The sequence below is a fragment of the Rutilus rutilus genome (genome assembly GCF_951802725.1).
Source record: "Rutilus rutilus genome assembly, chromosome: 19".
Lineage (NCBI taxonomy): Eukaryota > Metazoa > Chordata > Actinopteri > Cypriniformes > Leuciscidae > Rutilus > Rutilus rutilus.
In genome coordinates, this window is record NC_140232.1 from 30994559 (window position 1) to 31011901 (window position 17343).

The following is a 17343-nucleotide window of genomic DNA, read 5'->3' on the forward strand; positions in this document are numbered from 1 at the left end:
TTGTCTGTGCAGTTTGGCCCCTGACCCCTTACATAAATTGAGAAAAAAGAAAACAGAAAACAATAGATAAATAAAAAGAAACAGGGTGTACAGGTAAATTGTGTTCATATCTCTGGATTTATTTATTTCTTTTTTGAGAATATAATTATTATGTAAAATCTCTTGTGCCAAGCGAAATAAACACTTTTTCCTGTTAACGCTCGTTAAATATGCAACAGTGACCTCCTGCGTTGCAGCACAGACTACAGCGAGCACGCGCTGTGCGTTTTTGCTGACGTAATTTTAGTGCGCCTGCTCGTAGAAAAATAAGTGGGAAGAATGGCAGTTGAACTTCTTTGACTTGACTTAAAAATGAATCCTAAAAGGAGCGGAGCTAAGCTGTTTGCGACGTGTGTTTTAACTGTTCACTAGTTCACATAGTAAAGTCACATTCTCTATTCACTGGACCAAGTTTTGCAGGTCAATTATTCAGATGAACCCATCGACGAGATCAGCACTGTCAGCAATGGACCGATCACAAATGATAATTTTATAGACAGTGGTGTGAAGGATTTTCCTATAAACCACTTGATTTGAAATGGCATGTTTTACGCTTATACGCTTAAATAAGAGTTGTAATGCTGCCAGTGAGACGTGCTGACAGCTGAATGTAACTCCACTGTCACATTCTGCTGTCTGAGTCTGAGCCTTCACGCGCCCCGTAGCGGAGGAACCGCTTTATGTCTCATAGAAAGTAGTTCTTAGCGACATCTGCGCTTCTGCGGTGCAGAGTTGGGCGTGGGTTAGCCTTTAGCATCTCCAAATAAGAACATTGTGTTTTCTTTCGTATCCACCTTAATGCATATTTACCTTGCAGTTGTTTTTGCTATGCGGTCCCCATTTTGCTACGTCCATTTTCCACTTTTATGTCCAATCCAGAGAATAACAACAGCCACGGAAACTTAAGAAAGCAAAAAGCTTGAGGCTCAAATGACTGGCAGCTCCGTCTTTTTCTTAAAATTTCAAAGTGTTTTTTTTTTGCCAACGACATAAAAATCTGACAACAGTTCTGTTCTTCTCTTCTCTTCTCATACACCTCACACATTTCTGAAAGCAGTAAGTAAAACCTGTTATGTATTCTTGTGACATCTGTCACTTTTTGACATTTTCTAGGCGTTATTTTTAAGAAAGAAAATGACATGGTCTGTTTTGCTAATCTCATTAAATATTTTGATCTTGATATTGAATTTGTGGAGTGGAATGATTCAGAAGCAGAATGGGTGGATGATTGTATTTTGTTTTCAGTTATTAATTAGTAACTTTTTCTTTTGATTAATTTTGTGTATTGGTTTTATTATTATTATGTTAGTAATACAGAATCACAAAACAAAAATGAAATCCCTTAAAATAGCCATCCGGTGATATATATGTCATGCGTAGCCACACTTAAACACAACTTTACACAGCAAATGTATGGGTCATTTATTCTGCATATACAATAAAAACAGGTGTAGCATCTGGGATGACCTCTGTTTTATTATTAAACTATTAAATCTTCATATAACTGAACTTTCTTATACATGCAGTTTACCCAAGTTGGAACTTTTGATGTAGATGTTTTGAGCACCTGTCACTCACACTTTTCAAGGTCTTTGGTGTGGATCTGTAAAATCCTCCACTGATGGATCCTGTTCCAGATTCCAAAGGTTCTACTCGTTCTTCAAGAGGAACACCAGAAACCAAAGTGAGAGAATGTTTACACTCCATTACAGTGGCGTTGCAACTTGCAAGTCAGCCCTGGGTCCATATGACAAGATGTTGTGTTGCGTGTTATAATCAGTGTGTACATGAGTAGTTAATAATCCACAGATACTCGTGAAGTTTGCCCACTTGATTTACACAGTGTCGTGCTTTGTTTTTAAAATTTTTAAAGGTCAGGTGTGGGTGCTAGTGCTTTATTTGGATTCCTGTTTTGAGAGTGTTTTCCTCTGCTGTGTGTAACTCTCTCTAAAATACCTTTGTGCTCTTCAGAGAGAAAACAACAACCCGAACCATAAGAAGAGTTTACAGGAGGCACGGAGGAAGGGTAGAATGGACCGGAGCAAAGTGGAGGAGATGAGCAATGATCTACAAAACCTGGTAAATAAACACTAAATCACAGTCATTCTCTTAAATTGTTTACTCTTAAAACCTGTCAAAAAATGTCTGTTTGATATTTCTCAACAACAACAAAAAAATATATATACACAAGCTAAATATATTTTGCATGAATGAAAGATTAAGATTTTTGTCATTGCAACATAATTTTTCTCCTGACCAATTCTCCCAGTTTTTGTCTTGTCATGTAGCTTATGTTCTCAAAAGGCTAGCTTTACTGTACTTAACTACTTTAAATTACAAGTGACTTATAGTGTGGCAAGACCATTTCAAAGTAACTCCCCAACATTGGCAGTGATGCACGTTTATGGTGTTGTGTATGGAGTTGATTATTAAAGGAATAGGTCACCCAAAAATGAAAATTCTGTCATTAATTACTCACCCCCATGTCATTCCAATCCAAGTCCGTAAGACTTTAGTTAATCTTTGGAACACAAATTGAAGATATTTTCGATGAAATCTGAGAGCTCCATTGACAGCTACTCAACTACCACTCTGACGCTTCAAAAAGTTCGTAACGAGATCGTAAAACTAATCCATATGAATTGAGCAGTTTAGTAAAAAATTTCTGAAGAGACTTGATCGCTTTATATGATAAACCGACATAATTTAGGCTTTTATTCACAAATAGACAGAGGTGTAAAGTCCAGGTTCAGAAAGTAAAAGTCCTCCTCTGTATTTTGTTCCAATCACCTGGCTTTGCTAATTAGCACAGTTTTTCAGCCAGGAGAACTAATTAGTGAAATCAGCTGGCTGAGTTCATGGATGGAATACACATATGGCAGGACTTTTACTTTCTGACCCCTGGACTTTACACCTCTGCATATAAACATTCATCAGCACACACATCTGTTATGATAAACCGAAGCTCAAGCATGTTCGCTTGACGTGTGAGAACCAATGAGGTTCATTCTCGTGTTACGCAGCACGTTTGAGCTTCAGCAAGAACCAACGAGGTTCATTCTCGTGTTACGCAGCACTTTTGAGCTTCTGCAAGAACCAATGAGGTTCATTCTCGTGTTACGCAGCACTTTTGAGCTTCTGCAAGAACCAATGAGGTTCATTCTCGTGTTACGCAGCACTTTTGAGCTTCTGCAAGAACCAATGAGGTTCATTCTCGTGTTACGCAGCACTTTTGAGCTTCAGCAAGAACCAATGAGGTTCATTCTCGTGTTACGCAGCACTTTTGAGCTTCTGCAAGAACCAATGAGGTTCATTCTCGTGTTACGCAGCACTTTTGAGCTTCTGCAAGAACCAATGAGGTTCATTCTCGTGTTACGCAGCACTTTTGAGCTTCTGCAAGAACCAATGAGGTTCATTCTCGTGTTACGCAGCACTTTTGAGCTTCTGCAAGAACCAATGAGGTTCATTCTCGTGTTACGCAGCACTTTTGAGCTTCAGCAAGAACCAACGAGGTTCATTCTCGTGTTACGCAGCACTTTTGAGCTTCTGCAAGAACCAATGAGGTTCATTCTCGTGTTACGCAGCACTTTTGAGCTTCTGCAAGAACCAATGAGGTTCATTCTCGTGTTACGCAGCACTTTTGAGCTTCTGCAAGAACCAACGAGGTTCATTCTCGTGTTACGCAGCACTTTTGAGCTTCAGCAAGAACCAATGAGGTTCATTCTCGTGTTACGCAGCACTTTTGAGCTTCTGCAGGAACCAATGAGGTTCATTCTCGTGTTACGCAGCACTTTTGAGCTTCTGCAAGAACCAATGAGGTTCATTCTCGTGTTACGCAGCACTTTTGAGCTTCTGCAAGAACCAACGAGGTTCATTCTCGTGTTACGCAGCACTTTTGAGCTTCTGCAAGAACCAATGAGGTTCATTCTCGTGTTACGCAGCACTTTTGAGCTTCAGCAAGAACCAACGAGGTTCATTCTCGTGTTACGCAGCACTTTTGAGCTTCTGCAAGAACCAATGAGGTTCATTCTCGTGTTACGCAGCACGTTTGAGCTTCAGCAAGAACCAATGAGGTTCATTCTTGTGTTACGCAGCACTTTTGAGCTTCTGCAAGAACCAATGAGGTTCATTCTCGTGTTACGCAGCACTTTTGAGCTTCAGCAAGAACCAATGAGGTTCATTCTCGTGTTTCACAGCACTTTTGAGCTTCTGCAAGAACCAATGAGGTTCATTCTCGTGTTACGCAGCACTTTTGAGCTTCTGCAAGAACCAATGAGGTTCATTCTCGTGTTACGCAGCACTTTTGAGCTTCTGCAAGAACCAATGAGGTTCATTCTCGTGTTACGCAGCACTTTTGAGCTTCTGCAAGAACCAATGAGGTTCATTCTCGTGTTACGCAGCACTTTTGAGCTTCTGCAAGAACCAATGAGGTTCATTCTCGTGTTACGCAGCACTTTTGAGCTTCTGCAAGAACCAACGAGGTTCATTCTCGTGTTACGCAGCACTTTTGAGCTTCAGCAAGAACCAACGAGGTTCATTCTCGTGTTACGCAGCACTTTTGAGCTTCTGCAAGAACCAATGAGGTTCATTCTCGTGTTACGCAGCACGTTTGAGCTTCAGCAAGAACCAATGAGGTTCATTCTTGTGTTACGCAGCACTTTTGAGCTTCTGCAAGAACCAATGAGGTTCATTCTCGTGTTACGTAGCACTTTTGAGCTTCAGCAAGAACCAATGAGGTTCATTCTCGTGTTACGCAGCACTTTTGAGCTTCAGCAAGAACCAACGAGGTTCATTCTCGTGTTACGCAGCACTTTTGAGCTTCAGCAAGAACCGATGATTCGATTGTGTCTCTTCAGAAACTTTGGATCTAACCGTTCAATTCATATGGATTACTTTTACAATCTCTTTCTGAACTTTTTGAAGCGTCAAAGTGGTAGTTGGGTAGTTGTCAATGGAGGGACAGAAAGCTCTCAGATTTCATCAATAACGATTTTCATTTGTGTTCCAAAGATGAACTAAAGTCTTACGGATTTGGAATGACACAAGGGTGAGTAATTAATGACAGATTTTTTGGGAGTACTATCCCTTTCAAATTCAGTAATGTGCATGTAATATTTTTTATCACTGTGGGATTGCATGCTCAGAGAGAGAGAGTGCTTTTGAAACAGCTGTTTTCTTTGTTCTTGCCATCTGTTTTAGGATGTGTGTGGGAAGACTAAACCAACAGGAACGGGTCTTGTCTATATAGATGCCTTCACTCACTTTCACTGCCTCTGGGATGCCAGGTGATGCTTCAGAATGGTTCAATTATTATTGACAATAGTTTGCTCAAAAAGGAAAATTCTGTCAGAATTCTGGCATCTAATTTTGAATTTTAGTAAAGAGAGAGTCATGCGTCAGCATGAAACAGAAGTTCAGATAGTCTTTTCCTCCCTATTTGATGTATATCCAAGTGAAAAAAGAAAAATTGTAGGGTGGGACTTAATTTTGTCCTTCGGGAATTCATTGGATCGTTGCATCGTTCTCATTTGCTATTGCTGTGACCTCATATGAGTGACAGGTTGTCCGGCCCACATGTCAGTAAACGTCATCAGTGGGAGGGGAAGTTATTTTGATTAAATATTACGAGGGCATATGAACAAAAATAAATCATTTGTAATAAATACTGTCAATTTTGATTTTTGACTTTAAGACTCTCCAGTGGATGCTATGAAGCAAACGACAGAATCTTCTGGTCTTATGCGTTAAGTTTGTGCATACATGTATAGATGCGTTAAAATTAAACAAAATGGAAAGTATCAAAGTATTTGTAGGCAAAAAAAAGTATTTGTTGTCATTGCGTCAATAAAAGCTGCACTTATTCTTGATATTTAATTTTATTTCAAATAGTTAAAAGTATAGGATTATAAAAGTTCTTAAATAACAGCGGATTGGATGTTTTTTGCAGTCACGCAGAGTGTCCAGCGAGAGTGAGCACTGTAATGGAGACACTGGAGACGGAGGGGGTGCTGGGACGCTGTGTACGAGTAGAGGTAGAGACACTCCTGTAGGGATATTATTTTACAATTCCTCCTGTCTTTGAGCAGTTTTAAATAGTTTAACTTTGCGTTTCAGGCCAGAGCTGTAACAGAAGATGAGCTATTACTCGCTCATACGTAAGTTTATACGCATGATTAAATAAATACTGTTGGTTTTGTTTTACGATTATCTTATGTGACATGGGGAAATGTGTTGTGTATTATAGAAAGGATTATGTAGAGCTGATGAAATCCACACAGAAAATGACAGAGGAGGAGCTGAAGTCTCTCTCTGATAAATACGACTCTGTCTACCTGCATCCTGTAAGTCACCCAATCACATGTCTTTTCCAGTCCTGGAATTTACTGTATGCTGATTCCAGTTCCAGTGTTTAATTGTTCATAAAAATCCAAATCATTATCCAGTACATGCACTGATATTTCTTAAAGTCAACATGAAATCAATACTGACCATATTCACCATCCAATATTGACCATAAGGAATGTTCTTAATCATGAATCTAAGTTATGAAGTGCTTTTATCAAATGATGACAAAAGCAACATGATAAAAGACTTCAAAGTTTCATAAAGATGATGTTCTCATTATTAAGAGTGGAAGAAAGCGCAATGCGCAATAAAGGCAGAACAAGTCCCGCCTTATAAATTAAAGAGCCAATTGAGATGCTCTCAGGATAGCACTTCACGCATTGGCTGGTCCAGTCTTAAATATAAGCTTTTTTAATGCTATTTGAGCATATGAAATAACATTTATGGGGAAGGTTATGTAAATATTTAGAAATATGTAATTTGTGTGGAAAACAGTTTTAGGGAATTTCTCCATTCAAGTAGAAAGGACCTGGATGCGTTGCATGTATGGCCACCAAGTGAACAGACTTTCCTTAAAAGGGACTTTGATAATAATAAGAATAAACTATTCTTTGGCCAAACTCATTATTTTATGGTTTCCATGCAGCATGGCGACTGTTTTATAAAACAAAATAAGAAAGAATGCATTTTTTTTATTCCATCAGGAATTTTTCACCTCTGCCTGTCTGGCGGTGGGATCAGTTCTCCAGCTGGTGGATAAAGTGATGACATCACAGCTGCGTAATGGCTTCTCCATCAACAGGTCTTGTTGCATCTGTTCTTCTCAACAGTACTAATATCTCTTTGTTTTTTATTTTATATTGATTTATTCATTGACAGTTACTGTTTCCCCCCCCCCTATATTCACAGGCCTCCGGGTCACCACGCTCAGGCAGATAAGATGAACGGCTACTGTATGTTTAATAATCTGGCCATAGCGGCGCGCTACGCTCAAAAACAGCATGGAGTTGAACGGTGAGAGTCTGCATTTTGCTTTAGCATCATACATTAATTAACACTTCATGGCCTGGTTTCACAGACTGGGCTAAGATTAAGTCAGGATTAGGCCTTAGTTCAATTAGGACATTTAATTAGCTTTTATAAACATTACTGGTGTTCATCTTGAGACAAAACAATGGCACGGACATATTTTAAGATATGCCTGTGCAAGTTGCTTTCAGTTAAAACATGCATTTTAGTCTGGGACTTGATTTAAGCCTTGTCTATGAAGCCGGGGGTCAAATATGATATTGACTTTATTTCGTTTCTTGATATATTTTACTGGTCTTGTTGTCAGCAATTCATTGTAGCATTTTTGATCTAGTGATGAAATGTTTTCAAAGTCTTTCATCAAATGTAATGACTTTTGCCACCAATTGACTTTGACATACTCAAATATTAGCCAGTAATATCAGTCAGATTAACCTAATGATCCAATCAAATTCTGATTGATAAAATCAAGTCTGGTTCTGGATTATTTCCCACTGAAAATTTCAAAAATGTCACATTACAGAAGTTGAATGTGTTTCAAATGCATTTTCACGTTGTCTTTAATGAAGTTTATGGTTTGAGAATCTATAACATGGATGGTTGCTTTTCCAATCATACAGAGTTCTAATTGTGGATTGGGACGTGCATCATGGACAGGGAATCCAGTATATTTTTGAAGAGGATCCCAGGTACATTTGTCTGCACCAGCACATCATATTACAAATGTTCTTTATAAATAGATGCATCTCAATTTGCGTGCTTGTGCACTATTCTATGACGTTTTTTAGTATAAATAAAGTGTGAGAAATCCAAATAGAAAAAGTACACTTTATATACCCAGATGATGAAATCAATGAATCGAAAAAGTGTGGAATGTTGGACACTTGATGTACTTCATGAACTCAACTGTCACAGCTTTAATTATGTAGAGGAGGGGGAGGGGCTATCAGACTCAACAGTGAATAACAAATTAACCTTATAAAATGTACACACTACACAGATGTACATGGTGCATAGTAGGTACATAGTGTATAGTGTGTCATTTGGGACGCAGCTAATGTCTGTCATTTAAAGAGCATCTAACCTCTGTCCTCCTGTGTGGCAGTGTGCTGTATTTCTCAGTGCACAGATATGAAGATGGCTCGTTCTGGCCGCATCTCAAGGAGTCTGACAGCAGCTCGGTGGGTTCAGGAGCAGGACAGGGCTACAATATCAACCTGCCCTGGAACAAGGTACACCTCAGTGTTCATGTGACTCATTTCGAGAGGTTAACCGATTTACAGATCATTTAAAACTAAATTCCAACCTTGACTAACATTATAGTGGACTTTAAATGAAAAAATAAAATGCTACAGAAGTGTGGTAGAATATGGCCGTTGTAGGCTGGTGCTGAATGTGTCCTGATCTCTTTATTTAACTCCAGGTAGGGATGGAGGATGGAGATTACATCACAGCTTTCCAGCAGCTCCTCCTGCCTGTGGCGTATGAGGTACACCTTTCGTATCGGTCACCTGCACATCAGATTGAATGTGTTATCGTCTAATCATCTGATATTTAGGTCATTTAAGAGATTGGGTATTAACCCTGGCCAATAATTGACAAGTGGTTGCTTCCAAAATATACTAACAGTGTTGTCAATGAATAAACATTTTAACATGAACATTTAAAGAAATATTATTTAAAATTGGTTGTATGTCTCCTTTGATATCAACTAACTTTATGATAAAGAAATAATATATCGATATCTCTTGTGTTTGTGCTGCACAGTTTCAGCCTCAACTGGTGTTAGTGGCGGCCGGCTTTGACTCTGTGATCGGTGATCCAAAGGTAGGATGCTCAGCTTCATTCCTTTAATATCATTTTCCAAACCTCATTCAATTATGTTAATTATTTAAAACGTTCTGTGTATCTAGGGTGAGATGCAAGTGAGTCCACAATGTTTCTCCATCCTGACCCATATGCTGAAAGGTGTAGCACAGGGCCGACTCGTGCTGGCTCTGGAGGTATGATCATATTATGCCTTAAGAGAACTAAATATTCTTCTTTGTAATTCACATCTCACACACAGTATTTCATCTGTTAGGGTGGGTATAACCTCGAGTCCACAGCAGAGGGTGTTTGCGCTAGTGTGAGGTCACTGCTGGGTGACCCTTGCCCTCATCTGACCTCTCCTGGTGCTCCGAGTGAGAGGTGAGTGAACTGAGTAGCACATCTGCCTACATTTTCTTATATTTCTCTCTGTGACACCCTATTTGCTGTGTTTTTTTCCTGTGGTTTTATTGCAGTGCCCTGAACTCCATCTCAAAGACCATCTCTGCCTTGTATCCATTTTGGAAGAGTCTTCAGACTTTTGGTAGGAACCAAGAATTTTTATTTACAAATAAACAAATCAGATCACCATATTGTGTTGGTGCACTCATGAAACATAATGAAAACTATTTATAAATATAGTTCATATGAAAAGTGTGTTATGAAAATTGCAGATAGTTTTTTTTTACAGGAAAAAGAGTCAGTGTTGTTCCACTCAATGCTAATGACTTGAAACAGTTCATGAGTAATGGAAAAAAAGTCTCCCAGTTTGTTTAACTTTAATGTGAGACCAAATATTCACTTAAGGGTTCAAATCTGGACTCTGACCAGGCCAAAACATGAGCCTGATGGACTTGTTCTCAAACCAATTCTTGGTTGTCTTTGCAATTTGGGCAGGATCATTGTCTTGTTGAAAAAAACATCTGATCATTCCTCTTTAGATGACAACTTTTCAGTTGTGGGAAGGAAGCCATTCTGCAACATTTCCCTGTACTCTGAAGCGTTTATAAAACATCACAGTGAAGAAGCTCACCAATACAGCAGCTAAAAAGTCTCCCCACACAATGCCACCTCTTCCTCCATGCTTCACTGTGGTAGAGATGCATTTATTATATTTCTCACCAGATTTTTGAAGACACCCCTCTGGAGCATCACCATGCAACTCGTGTTTCATTGTGATTCATCACTACACACAACTCTGCTTAACCACTCTGAATCAAACTTCCCATATTCTGGCAAAAATTTCTTTTTAAGTAGTGCATTTTCTTAAATGTAGCTAATTTTCTGTCCAAAAATTTGTCCTGACCAAAGCCCTTTTTTTTTTTTTGCCCATATATCAATTATTAAATTATTGGAAACAGCATGGAAATGCATTGGTCATTGAGATTACACTGGGACATTATATTATCCTGTCATCTTCAGATAAAAAGAAAGCGTTCAGCTGCAAACCAATAAACACTACCCAACATCACATTTGCACAAGCATTCAAACTCCCAGTCATTTGGTACAGTTGGCACCTTGGTGAAAGATTTGTGTGTTTTCTTAGCTCTTGAATGTGTGTTTGATGACCTTTAGAGGGGGGTCCTCTGTCCGGTGTCCCTCCCCTGCCCGCTCCAGTATGTGCAGAAGTGAAGGTTTCCTCTCCGATCACTGGGCTAGTTTATGACCAGAGAATGATGCTTCATCAGAACATGTGGGATGGGTGAGAGTGACTGCTGCTTAATGACATAAACACCACAATATCCCCGTGACACAGCTGAAAAATTAAAATTTTCTCACTTGTGTGTTTTGATTATTTGGTTGTGCATAAATAAGATGAGGATGTATTGATTCCTACAGTCATCATCCAGAGCTCCCTCAGAGAATTTCACGGATCTTTTCCCGACATGAGGAGTTGGGCCTGCTGTCCCGTTGCCATCGGATACCAGCTCGCTTGGCAACAGAAGAAGAGCTGGCGCTCTGTCACAGGTGAAATGCATTCAGATGAGTAAATAAATAATGATATACAAATCTGGATTAGTAAAACTAATGCAACATTGCATTTGATTTAATTCACGTCTGTTTATCTTTCTTGTGCTAGTTCTGATCACATAAGCACTATTAAGAGTACGGAGCACATGAAACCTAGAGATCTACACCGAATGGGGAACGATTACAACTCTATCTTCATCAATAATGAGAGCTACACCTGTGCCCTGATGGCCGCCGGCTCATGCTTTAACTCCGTACAGGCCATACTCACAGGCCAGGTCTGTCTTTTTGTGTCTTTTACATGTCTCAGTATAAAGTATACTAGAACATTACTGCTTGAATTTGCTCCCAGGTGTCCTCAATTCTTTCTTTGGTCCTGTAGGTGAGAAACAGCGTGGCCATAGTCCGTCCTCCCGGTCATCATGCAGAGAAAGACACAGCTTGTGGTTTCTGTTTCTTTAATACGGCCGCTTTGACCGCACGCTATGCCCAGAGCATCACGCACAAATCCCTGCGTGTCCTCATCCTCGATTGGGATGTTCATCATGGAAACGGCACACAGCACATCTTTGAGGAGGATGACAGGTTTGTCCAGTCCCATAGTTAGTCCCACTATAATCTCATATTAGTACATATAGTGGTCTGGATCAGTGCTGTTATTGTTAACTAAAACAGTCAAAATTTATTTTTGTTCATTTAAATAAATCTGAAGTAATATAAAATATAAATTAGATGAAACTTAAAATTTAAGTTGAAGTATTAATATTATCAAAATATTAATATATACTGTAATAGTATATAAATAATACTAAAATAACTCTGGTATGTATTCCAAAGTCAGGTGTCCATAAGAAGTCCATTTATAATTTAAGATGTTCCTTTCACCAATAAAGTAGTATTTTAGTTTGCATGAGAATTTTTGACATTTTTCTCTGTATTTACTAATGTAACAAAGAGACTTCTGTATGCAAATGACCTTGTGTTTGATTGGCCAACCTCTTTGCATTTTTATAAGTAACAACTTAGATTTGTAATCAGGTCCAATATAGTGTTTAGCTGCGCCATCTTTTAATAACAGCCTGTTTGCAAAGTAGCATAATGTGACCTCATAACCATGAACATTTCGAAATGGCAAAAAGGGCTCATTTGTTTTATAAAATAGTCTGGGTGAATAGACAAGGGTAATGGATCCTCTTAATGTTGTCAATTGATTTATAAATAAATATGTATTTTATTAGATCAGTCGCATAAGCATTGGTTTTTAACCAATGTCTTTCACTTTTTCCAGCGTCCTGTACATTTCTCTGCATCGTTATGAAGACGGGACGTTTTTCCCCAACTCGGAGGATGCTAACTATAATAAAGTGGGGCAGGGGAAAGGCAGAGGATACAATGTCAACATCCCCTGGAATGGAGGAAAGATGGGAGACCCAGAATACATGGCAGCTTTCCATCACTTAGTTATGCCAATAGCCAGAGAGGTAAAATATGCTAATTTTTACCTGATGACCAAAGCATGTGTTGTTTGGTGTTAAATACTAAGTGAGTGGTGTTGTCTGTGTTCTAGTTTGCCCCAGAGCTGGTGCTGGTGTCTGCTGGGTTTGATGCGGCACGGGGTGATCCGTTAGGAGGGTATCAGGTGACCCCAGAGGGCTATGCCCACTTCACCCATCAGTTGATGGGTCTGGCAGCAGGAAGAGTGCTAGTCATACTGGAGGTGGGTTATATTCACTCTCACATTCACAATGTTTACACTTTCTACTGTTGAGTTTTTCAGTGGCCAATGCTGATGTCAATATCTCGAGAACATGGTGCCTGATGGTAGCCGTAATTTCTTTATAATAAAATGAGTTGATATCTTAAATAATATTTCTTTAAATGTTCATGTTAAAATGTTTATTCATTGACAACACTTAGTAGATTTTGGAACTTGTACAAAACGATTTTTGAACCAACCACTGGCCAGGGTTAATACCCAATCTCAAAATGACCTTTGAGATCAGATGATTAATTGACCTGGCTGATCATATATAATTAATACTTAATCAATCAGAAAGGATGCATTAAATTGAATCAAAAGTGACAGTGAAGACATTTGCAATGTCTGCAAGCCACAATTTCAAATAGAATGCTGTTTCTACTTATCAAATAATCCTGAAAAAAGTGCATCACAGTTTCCACAAAAATATTAAGCAGCATTATTTTCATTGATAATAATAATAAATGTTTCTTGAGCAGCAAATCAGAATATTAGAATGATTTCTGAAGGATCATGTGACACTGAAGACCGGAGCAATGATGCTGATTCAGATTTGCATCAGAGGAATAAATTAAATCTTAAAATACACAAAACACTTATTTTAAATTGTAATAATATTTCACAATATTACGTTTTTTCCTCTATTTTTGATCAAATAAATGCAACCTTGGTACGAATAAGAAACTTCTTACTAAAACATTAAAAAGTCGGCTCCAAACTGTTGAACAGTAGTGTATGTCCTACACACTGGTTAATGATGTCATCTAACCCTCTTCACCATAGGGAGGATATAACCTCACCTCCATCTCTGAGTCCATGTCCATGTGCACCAGTATGTTGCTGGGAGACTCCCCTCCACTTCTAGACCATCTGCCCCCTCCCAAGACCAGCGCTGCTGTCACCATCAACAACGTCCTGCGTGCCCACGCCCCCTTCTGGAGCTCCCTGAGAATACAGAGTGAGTTTGCAATCTCAGAACTGAGACTGACATGCACTTCACATCAATATCATATCTGAAGAATTTAAAAAATGTACGAAAATTATGATTATTTTAATGCAAAATGCTTTGCTTGTTTGTTTATATCAGTTCCAGAGTCACTTCGTTTGTCTTTGCCGTCTCCTAAACCGAAAGGCAAGCGGGCATCGGTAGGCAAGGGCAAGAAATCGCCTCGCCAGCCCACCCCCGCTCAGAGTCCCGGACAGAAACCGCACAATCTTGAGCAGTCCGGCCTTGATGGGCTCACTGAGGATCTGCTTTCTCTGAATCTCAACACAAGTACCTCATCGAACACCAGCCCAGCGTCAGTTGCAATTGGAGGAGCCAGACGTAAGGTGAAACCCAACCCACAGAGGAATTCATCAGGCCAGGAGTCAGAATCACCCCTGAAACCCTCGTCTGAGAAAGGCGGAGATGGAGACAGCACACATGCAGAGATTACAGCTGTAAAAGCAGAGACACCTGTAGGCAATCTCAAATGTCATTAGCAGTATGTTTTGGTGACTCATAATGTATTCAGTCATTAAACATGCTCTGTTTACCAGGACCAGTCGATCCGAGTGTCTGCGGTCACTGGAAATCCAGCTGGCATGTATGAGCAGGAGAACTGTGGTCTGGATGCTGCTTGTGGTAACACTGTGAAGACAGTCATAGAGGTCTTCGGACAACAACCCACGGATGTGGTAAATGTGTTCATGGTAGCATAATAACAATGCAGATAAATGTGGCTCATATATATAGAATGGTTCCCAAACCTGTCCTGGAGTACCCCCAACACTGCACGTTTTCTTTGTCTCCCTAATCAAACACACCTGATTCAACTCATCAGCTCATTATCACATAGGTTAATGAGCTGATGAGTTGAATCAGGTGTGTTTAAGTAGGGAGACAAAGAAAACGTGCAGTGTTGGGGGTACTCCAGGACAGGTTTGGGAACCACTGGAGTAGCAGAATTTTAGATTACTTGTTTTCAGTCTGTCGTCTCATTCAGTTTTACTCTGTTGCTAGGACGGCATGTATGTGGTGAACCCGTTGCCATGGTGCCCACACTTGGAGTCAGTGCGACCGGTGCCCGCAGGTGGCATTGATGTCTTCCTGCCGTGTGAAGAGTGTGGAGGTGATGCTGAAAACTGGATCTGCCTCTTCTGCTACAAGGTAACAGCTAACAACGCTCGAAATCACAACATATTGAGGTTTAGAATGATTTAGATTTCCCACTGCTGACAGTGGTGCACATTGGGTCTCATCCACTAACCGCGTGTGAAATCTGCGAACATTTACACGAATAAAACTTCTATACAAGGCAGAGGCTATTTGCTCTAAATTAAAATAGCGACATTTACTTAGCGATAGATGCTATTTAAAAAATATATTATTATTTTCTTTGCAATAGGTTAAGTGTAAATACTTAGATGCTAGTGGCAGATACTATTTGCACCTCAGTGTTGTTGTACATTAAATGGTATGCAATAATAACATAGTGTAAATGATTATATTTATTAAAATTATTAAATGGATGCCGCCTTATTGGGACAATAAAGCCCTCCCTACACCTACTCCTAACCCTAACCGATAAACTCTTTATTATTAAACGCACGTTAGCCACTTTATTTCCACTTTTCGAATATTTTCTAAATTTTGATGGAAAATAAATGCTTTATTTTATAGGCGGATTCGAACTCGGGTCGATTTGCTTTAAAGCTTTCTGCCACTCGCCTTACCCCTTCACTATTGGTACTGTTGACAATCTAGCGTCTTCCGAAATTTTGTCTGGCCCAACCAGGAGTCAGTGGGCGGAGTTAGTGTAAATAGCCTCTGCCAACAAAAGGAGCGTTATAGCTTGAGGTTCCTCTGCATAAAGACACTGCACAAGCCCTCGGCAAAGTGTGCTTTTATTTAGAGTTTTTTTCCTCTTTTTTTCAGGTGCTCTGCGGGCGTTATGTGAACCAGCACATGGTGACCCACGGGCAGGTGTCGGGTCACCCTCTGGTGCTGAGCTTCGCGGATCTGTCTGTCTGGTGCTACGCTTGTGAGTCATACATCCACAACAAGGTAGGTGCCGCCCAGATCACGGGCCTGTAATCTGCTGTTAACATTAATGTTGATCCGCAACATGAATAAATGATGTACTTCATAAGATTGATATGCGCATTTCATTTATCTATTCTGACATTACTGCTACTTGACTCTGCGTGACTGTATGTTTTCCAAAGATGGGATGGATTTAGAAAAACAGCACATTTTTAAGACACATGCACAAACAGCTGTGTGACTGTCTGTCTGTATCTGCACTCACAGGTGCTCCATGAAGCCAAAAACGCTGCTCACCTCGTGAAGTTTGGAGAGGAGATTTCTCCTCTAAGCTAAACCAACAGAGAGAAGGAAGTGTGTGTGTGTGTGTGTGTGTGTTGTGTGTGTTGTTTGCATGCATATAAATGCAGTGAAAATAACACCAAACTGAGCTGCAGTGGAAGCAAGTTTTTTTCAGTTCATCTGTCTTTCTTCCTTAATTGTGTCTAAAACGTATTTCATAGATTATCATTGTACCCATTATGAGGTTTATCTGCCAAAATAAAAATTTTATTAATAGAATTTGTTTCATGTTAAAGAAAATCCATTTTTAAAAGGTGCACTCTCTGCAAATTGATATAGTATTTTTTTAAGTTATTGCAGAAGCACGGCACCAACTGTAGTATTTAGTGTTTCGCATTTTCAATGCACAGCCAACAGTGTTTGCACTGCACTGTTGTGAAGCATTCCTGTTTTCATTGTATCACTCCAGGACAAGACATTCAACCTGTGGAAATTACAAAACAACCTTAAGCTTAAAGCAATAAAAAGTGCAATATTTCCCAAAACAGTGTCTGAAGACTATATAACCGAGATATTCTGTGTTTTTGTATATTTCCATTGTTATTTTTTGCACAAGTATAGTGAGACAAACGTTTGGAAACTCTCACTTTGTAACCGTTGGTACATGTCGCAATCTAAATAAAACCTGTATGTTCCATGTTCTTAAAAGCCAGTTCTTTCTATGGTCACATTTGTTATAAGATAAAGAGCATAATACCTGCCAAAAACATGTTCAGTGCATTTCTTCCCAAAGCAAAAATAAATAAAAAAGATATTTGTTTTTATATATTTTATGATCATTAAATATTTTTTGCATTATTTTCACGACAATTAATGACAATTATCCCTTAATTTTCATTATCATAATGTACCAAAAAACACAAAAATATGTATTATATTATTATTAGTATTACACATTATTACATACATTTTATACACACATATATATATAGCAATTTATACTGTAATATATATGACATTAATATTTTTCTGCATTATACAATCTTAAATCTTATCAATGTTATTATATATATATATATA

At 39.0% G+C, this 17343-nt stretch overlaps 1 protein-coding gene across 1 annotated transcript; it reads left to right on the forward strand.

Annotated features, from left to right (window-relative positions):
* Positions 1-719: 719 nt before the first annotated feature.
* On the forward strand, positions 720-17091 carry hdac6 (histone deacetylase 6). Its single transcript, XM_084390247.1, has 28 exons — positions 720-1095; positions 1628-1723; positions 2011-2118; positions 5239-5324; positions 5987-6071; positions 6154-6194; positions 6284-6380; positions 7089-7186; positions 7294-7398; positions 8034-8102; positions 8519-8645; positions 8837-8902; positions 9181-9240; positions 9327-9416; positions 9497-9603; positions 9699-9766; positions 10799-10925; positions 11063-11191; positions 11304-11472; positions 11577-11779; positions 12483-12675; positions 12762-12911; positions 13737-13911; positions 14041-14414; positions 14496-14633; positions 14959-15105; positions 15874-16002; positions 16249-17091. Exons 2-28 carry the CDS (start codon positions 1661-1663, stop codon positions 16315-16317), a joined length of 3273 nt encoding a protein of 1090 aa, XP_084246373.1. The 5' UTR covers positions 720-1095; positions 1628-1660; the 3' UTR covers positions 16318-17091.
* The last annotated feature ends 252 nt before the right edge of the window (positions 17092-17343 follow it).

Excerpts from the sequence above, each read along its gene's own strand:
- hdac6 (XM_084390247.1), top strand. The coding sequence starts at position 1,661 with ATGGATCCTGTTCCAGATTCCAAAGGTTCTACTCGTTCTTCAAGAGGA. Across the intron at positions 1,724-2,010 it reads GAGGAACACCAGAAACCAAA|AGAGAAAACAACAACCCGAA; the intron begins GTGAGAGAATGT and ends TGTGCTCTTCAG. Across the intron at positions 14,415-14,495 it reads CTGTAAAAGCAGAGACACCT|GACCAGTCGATCCGAGTGTC; the intron begins GTAGGCAATCTC and ends TCTGTTTACCAG.